At 33.6% G+C, this 7,811-nt stretch overlaps 1 protein-coding gene across 1 annotated transcript; it reads left to right on the top strand.

Moving 5' to 3' along the window:
• The first annotated feature begins 1,535 nt into the window (after window positions 1–1,535).
• Window positions 1,536–5,871, top strand: LOC132609605 (methanol O-anthraniloyltransferase-like). The gene is given in 3 exon segments (XM_060323668.1): window positions 1,536–2,142; window positions 4,814–5,695; window positions 5,698–5,871. Coding segments are annotated over 3 exon segments (1,512 nt in total). The 5' UTR covers window position 1,536; the 3' UTR covers window positions 5,722–5,871.
• Window positions 5,872–7,811: the final 1,940 nt, after the last annotated feature.

The following is a 7,811-nucleotide window of genomic DNA, read 5'->3' as shown; positions in this document are numbered from 1 at the left end:
GCCACATGTCACAATCATAATGGCCCAACCCACTTCCCCCAATAATTACACCCAGATTAAATTAATCACCGGATCCGACCCGTCTCTTTATTTCACCCAACCCTTTTTGTCTAGTTCAAACCCAAATTAATTACCCGTACCCGTTTTGTTTATTTCATTACAGGTTTTGTTTCTTTAAAGCATGGTAGTATACAAAATGAAAACCCAAATAAAAAAATTCACCACGTTAATAGGATCGTTACAGTAACAAAAACAAATTTATCCTTTCTTCATAGAAATGCAAACAATGCAAAGAACTCGGGCAGAGGAGAAAAGAAAATAAACAGAATAAACCATTCTATCCCAGGAAATCCATCATGGAATAGTCGAGCTTGTTGCTCTCGACTTAATTCATCAATGGACCACCAACCAAGTAGCCTGCTTATTGAAAATACCAACACATACTAGCCATCACTTAATTGCAGTTTCAAGAATCACCATTTATGTGACAGTTAAAACCAAAAAATCATCGTGTTATCCATGATTTTATGATCCTTCATTTTGGGTTTTCATTTTGTATACTACCATGTTTGCAGAAATGAAACCTGTAATGAAATAAACAAAACGGGTACGGGTACTTTATTTGGATTTGAAATAAACAAAACGGGTTGGGTGAAAAAATAAAGTGGCGGTCGGATCCGGTGATTAATTTAATCTGGGTGTAATTATAGGGGGAAGTGGATTGGGCCATTGTGATTGTGACACGTGGCAGACCGTGTAACTTAAGGGTATATTTGGCCCATAGTATAACAGTAAGGGCACAATTGACCCAATAGTATAACGAAGGGTATAAATAAACTATTTCAGAAAGTTCAGGGGTATATTTGTCCCATAGTATAACGATAAGGGCACAATTGACCCAATAGTATAACGAAGGGTATAAATAAACTATTTCCGAAAGTTTAAAGGTAATTTTGGCTCTTTTTCGGTTCTAATTTATGTGACACATTTTTTTTTAGTTTGACTTAAAAGAGTGTCACCTTTCTATATTTAGAAACAATTTGGCTTTATTAGATGATTTACAACTACACAAATATCTAAGGATTGTTTTGGACTACAAATTTCAAAAGTCATTCTTTCTTTCTTAAACTTCATGTCGAGTCAAATAGTGTCACATAAATTGAGACAGAGGGAGTAATACTTAATGGGGGGATATTTTATTAATAATAAGTAAAAGCCAAAACAATAACATAGAAACAAAAGGTTCAGCGGATCAAAATTAAAAAACAATAGCTATTGATTTTCATTTAGTGTTGTTCACGAAGAAAACATGAACAACGTTTTCTGTTAGAATCTCTCGAACACTCTTAGCAGAAAAAGACGTTCTTAAAGTGGTTACTAATACCAACTTTTTGGCCACAACCACTGGAACTTTGCAGGGTTTCGATATTTGTACATTTTAAGATGGTTACATATTAATTAGTGTAGGGTCTAACCTACCCACCACCTAATTTTAATTACTGTAGGGTCTAACTTTCCCACCACCACATTTTTGTGATGGATGATCATCATGCCCTCGTTTCCTTCTTGATGCAATTCGAACTCTATAAATCTAATTCCAAATATTTGCCAAAAATACATACTTTTATTACGATATATCTATTTAATATCTCAGAAACCACTTTCATCATGCGCTACTCTTTCTTTTCACAAATTGTACGGCGCTTGGCACACACTGTGCCAATTTCAATAACACATCACAAGCCAAAATTAGTAGTACCAGCAAAAGTAACACCTCGTGTGACAAAACATCTTTCTGACATAGATGATCAAGGGAGTGCACGTTTCCAAGTTCAGGTATTAATGTTTTACAAATATAATTCTTCCATGAAAGGTAAAGATCCAGCAAAAGTTATCAATGATGGATTGTCTAAAGCACTAGTGTTTTACTATCCATTAGCTGGTAGGCTCATTGAAGGGCCTAATAAGAAACTTATGGTGAATTGCAATGGTGAAGGAATCTTGTTTGTTGAAGCTGATGCCAATGTGGAGCTTGAGAAATTAGGAGAGTCAATTAAACCACCATGTCCATACTTGGATTTACTACTGCACAATGTTCCTGGTTCTGATGGGATCATTGGCTGCCCTCTTTTGTTAGTTCAGGTAAATAATATTTTATATAAATCTCCTTTATGTTTTCTTTCTTAAAAAAATCCATTAGATAGGGGATAAGGGAAACGAAGAGGAAATAAGACTGTTGGAGTCAAATCCACACTTATGCAAGGTATAGGATACTTCTGCTAATGGCGGATCCAGGAATCCTAATAAAAGGATTAAAAAATAAGGCAAGAATGGTTCACCTAGGATCCCAACTTATAATCTAATAAAGCAATTTTTGAATCCCCTTTATCACAACTTTAAGCCTTTTATAAAGCAAAGGTTTGTCCCACTACAAATAGGTGGGAAATTTATGTTATAAAACATGATTTTTCCACTTCATTCCTACCGTACCACCTCACTGGAAAAACGCATTGTGGGAAACAGGTTCCCATTAAACGCTGGTAAAATACTTCTTAATTTTTCCGTGTGAAAATGCTACTATATTTTCTTTTTTCTCACGGATGCAATCAAAATATCTGTGATAATAATCACGGAACATTTTTCAGTGGAAAATTTCAATGGGAAAATAGTGAACGAGATTCAATTGAAACTCCTGATTGAACTTAGCTTTCCACTGCTTCCACTAGTTACAATGGAAATGCTTTTTACTTTGAACTTGATCTACAAACAAGACAAATAGATGCAAAATATGTGTTGTGTATATACAGTTTTATTCCACGTTGCACAAGTATAAGGGGTAAGCCTGTCAAATGGGCCGGGCTGGGCCATGTAAATGTGGGTCACATGGGATCGGGCCGGGTCATAGTTAGTGGGCCGGGTTGGAGGAGGGAAAGGGGTGTCCGACCTAGCCCCCTACCCAGGTAAGGGTACATAGTGGGCTAAGTGGGCCGGCCCGGATTTTAATTATTTTTTAAAAAATTCTAATACTAAAATTTATTAAGTTTGATACTTTAAAATCTAGTTGTTGTCAACTTTATTTTAACCATCAAATTCCTTAAATTATACTTTGGCCCTATTTTCAATCTATAAATACCATTCATTCTTCTTCATATTATCTCACAATTCCCTACTCTCCTCTTTACCTAAATTTCCTACTCATCTAAATCTCTCTCTCTCTCTCTCTCTCTCTTCCAACTTCCAAGTTCAAATTTCAAAATTTAAATTTAATGGATAATGATAATCCTCCACCTTCTCCTCCAGTCTGAAGATCAATTTCAAGTCCGGTGTGGTTGCATTTTGAGCAAGTAGACGAGGAACATGTTAAATATCAACATTGTGGTCAAATATATTTCCATAAGTCCGAACCGGTTTTTGGGGGTACCGGTCCGTTACGTAGGCACTTGGACAAAAGGCACAAAAGTGAACTTTGAAGTTTATCTCTTCTTTAAATTTCTCCATCGATGCTAGCATTTTGAACTTTAAGTTTGTAATAAGTTAACCCCCTAAGTTTGTATGTTTTGAACTTGCAATGTTATCAATTTAAGTTTGAAGTTTTATTTTAAATTACTTATGTAGTCTCGTATCACATTCTCAACTTTTTATAATTTTTAGCACTTCAATAGCCGTTGGGAGTCTTCATTCCGACAACATATTCAAGATATACACAAATATACCATTAACATATACAAGATATACATAAATTAGTAACTTTTTTTTCTATAAATAAGCTAATCTTTTTAACCTAAAAAAAAATTGAAATGAAATCACACAGTAACTAAATGGGAATAATGCACATGAGTTGTGATACTAAACCAAAGTTCTTAATTTAATTATCTCATATGATCCTAAGTCCTAATGTCATGTGCAGATTGTCACCTCTCCATCATCGGCGGAGACATTTCAAATACGCTAAAAATATTTAATTATTATTATATATAAAATATTTGAACCTAATAAGATCTTAGACATTGGTTATTCTATATTTTCGTACTTCATCACAATCTATCTTCTAATTTCTCTGTGAGTTGATCCTTTTATTTCATTTTAACGATCCTATAAACTCAACTATCAGTAGGTATGACTGATGACACAACATTTTGACATAACTATCTTCCTTTGAATTATGCTAATTGATTATTCTTATAATAATATCCATGATGCTCAATAGTGTTATTATATTAATTTGCTCGAATCATGTTCACGAAAATATATTTTCTCTGCTGCCATAATTTTTGGTGTTACCAACTTATTTTTTACAGAAAATAGGAGAAAAAATAAGAAATGGTGGAAGTTATGAAATCTGTCATATATATGTAAAAATACCTAATTATGATTTTTTTTTTTAAAAAAATAATTCGAAGTGGGTCGGGCCCCCTGTGGGCCAGAACTCGGGTTGTTGGTGGGCCGGGCTACAGGGCTAAATGGCATGTCCGGCCCAGCCCCCTAATTTTTTCCACTAGCCCAGCCCACCACCCTCTTACCGGGTTGGGGGCGGGCCGGTTATGGGCCGGGTTAGGTGGGCCGACCAGGCCCAATTGACAGGCTTAATAAGGGGGTAATAGGTCAATAGAAGTGTGGTTGAAATTCAAAATAAGTTGAGGGGTATTTTATGTAGCATTCTATTTAATTTATATATACTCATAGTGTAAATTTTACGAAGCATGCATGTATCTTTCTTACTTTTCATGTTAGTTATCCAACTTTTTATAAACAATTATCAATACTTGTCTTTCATAAAAGTTAAATTCTTAATCTAGTATACCTTTGTGTATAGGTGACCCGTTTTAGTTGTGGGGGATTTGTTGTTGGAATCAGACTTAATCACACTATGATGGATGGCTATGGCATGAAATTGTTTCTAAATGCATTAAGTGAACTAATTCAAGGAGCTTATGCACCTTCCATATTACCTGTATGGCAAAGGGATCTCTTAAGTGCTAGATCATCACCCCGCATTACATGTACTCACCATGAGTTTGATGAGCAAATTGAATCAAGAATTGCATGGGAATCTATGGAAGACAAGTTGATACAACAATCATTTTTCTTTGGAAATAAAGAGATGGAAGCCATCAAAAATCAAGTTTCTCCAAATTGTGGAAGTACAAAATTCGAGTTATTATTGGCATTTTTATGGAAATGTCGTACAACTGCTCTTGATTTGCACCCCGAAGAAATTGTTCGTTTGACGTATAACGTTAATATAAGGGGAAAATCACTAAAATTTGAACTGCCACCAGGATATTACGGGAATGCGTTCGTTACTCCAGTGGCGGTATCTAAAGCAGGATTGTTGTGTTCTAATCCACTGACATATGCAGTTGAATTAGTCAAGAAAGTTAAAGACCATATAAATGAAGAGTACATTAGATCAGTGGCAGATTTAATGGTAATTAAAGAGAGACCAGAGTTGACGAAATCTTGGAATTTCATTGTCTCAGATAATAGATCTGTTGGAGTTGACGAAATTAATTTTGGATGGGGAAAGCCCATTTTTGGAGGGGTTCCAAAAGCTATATCTTTAATTAGTTTTGGTGTGCCTGTTAAAAATGACGAGGGGGGAAAAGGTATTTTGATAGCTATAAGTTTGCCTCCACTGGCCATGAAAAAATTTCAAGAAGTTGTATACAAGATGACTTTCAAAAATGTGGAAGGAGTGTCAACATAATTTCGAAGATGTAAGGTTTTTTCTGCCTTTCTCATCAATGCTATTTTGGAAATGATTAAATCAGAATTATGGAGCTTGTAATAATACTCTATCCTCTTCCTATTAGAATGTACTTGCCCATCATATATAATACGTATAAATCAAGGATCTGTGATCTTACAAAATTTCATGAGCTATTCGTGGATATAAAAAGCTTGTCATTGAGGGTTCAATTTGAGATCTTAAGAGACTACATGAAATCACAATGTCATCTACGTGCATTGATCAAACGCCATAAGAAACGGTGACTTATTGAGGGGTGAGTAGAATTGTACTTACCATAATGTGTAATAGATATAAATCTGCTGGATTGCATTTACATTTACATAAATTGACACCTATATTTGGATAGTACAGAGAACAAAGGTCTTAAAGTAAATAAAGATCCTCTTCATTTCAAGCAAAGATTCTATGATAGGCTTAATATTCTACATTGTTGATTTCTCCGGAAAACAGAAACAAGAATGCCTAAAATTAGTGAGAGTAAAAGTAATTTACTTCAGCACAGAAACTCAAACATTATGTATATGAATGTATTTGGTAAGATTTATGACTATACACAAATAAAAAGCATTTAGGCTACCACACTGAGGCATCTAACACACAAGAGTTTTAACTGCTTTCCTGATCACTGAATGAAATAGTTTGGTTAAGAAATGATAGTGAACATATATTACTTATTTTAGGTCACAAATCAAACATGATTTGATCTACATTGCACGGGCTCTTCTAAAATATTGGTAGGTGTGTGTCGGATCCTCCAAATGTAGTGTATTTCTTAAGGATCTGACACGGGTGCAACAACATTTTTGGAGAGGCCGAGCAACATTAATGTGGCCTAGATAAAAAATGACGCGATTCCATCAGATGTTTTCGAGAATTGTGTGATTGTTCATCATCTTGAGTGTACGAGCTTTCTCTATTAAGGGAGTGAATCTTTAATCCTTGTAGGCATTCGACTTTCTTCCTATTTTTGCGTTAATTAACATATATTTAAGGGTGGTGGAATCAAGTGATTTCAGACATTCATGAAATATTTTTCATTTAGAATTAGGGATTATGCTATGATATTTATATTAGGGATTATGCTATGATATTTATATTACTCAATGAATGATATGTTAAAATGGAATTGTTGATGCAGTTTTGAGTTGGGCGGTAAACATATTTCTGGTGACCTAATTCATTTTAGAGTAAAGGCCGAAGACCGGAAGAAGAAAGGCACAAGAGAAAAATGATTTGATTCTTTCCTATCAAGCCTATTTCACATTTCACATAATTGGGCTCAGGAACCTTTTAACTTAGGGAAAATGACATAGGGTAATCTTCATTACAAAATATATAGATAGTTTTTCTTATTTAAAAAACAAAACGAAATTTTATGAAACATGACGGATTTTCATATATTTTTCGTTTTTTTTTTCAGAAAATATTTTAAAAAATATTTTTTTAAAAAAAATTAAAATTATTTTTAAAAAAATAACTTTTTTTTTAAGAAAAATAATTTTTATATTTTTTTGAAAATTCATTTTTTAACTCAAAGGCTTAAAAAATTACCTCAAATTTTTGTGTATGAAATATGTATGTGTGAGCAAAATTTTAATATAATTTTCGTACACAAAATTGTGAGCGGAAACTTTAAGCTTTGAATATTGTATGAAAGTTGTTACAATGTTTTTGTAGTTGTATTAATTTTCCAGAAACCTAATATGAACTTTATATAGGAAAAATGCGAATGAAAATCTAAGTCTTGAGCGAGATATACACATTTCATACCATTCTCATACATAAAATTTTGAGCGTAATGTTTAAGCCTTGATCGAGATATACACATTTCATATGTTTTTCATACACAAAATTTGAGCAAACTTTTTAAGCCTTGAGCAAGATATACAAATTTCATACACAAAAATTTAAGCGATTATTTTAAGTCTTGAATGTTGTATACAATGTTGTTGTAGTTGTATTAATTTTACAGAAATCTAACATGAACTTTATACACAAAAATGTGAGCGAAATTTTAAGCCTTGAGCGAGAAACAAATTTCATACCGTTTTCATACACA

Source organism: Lycium barbarum, chromosome 9 (assembly GCF_019175385.1).
Source record: "Lycium barbarum isolate Lr01 chromosome 9, ASM1917538v2, whole genome shotgun sequence".
NCBI classification, from domain to species: domain Eukaryota; kingdom Viridiplantae; phylum Streptophyta; class Magnoliopsida; order Solanales; family Solanaceae; genus Lycium; species Lycium barbarum.
Note: the sequence above shows the minus strand (reverse complement) of the source record. Positions and strands in the feature narration are given on the sequence as shown.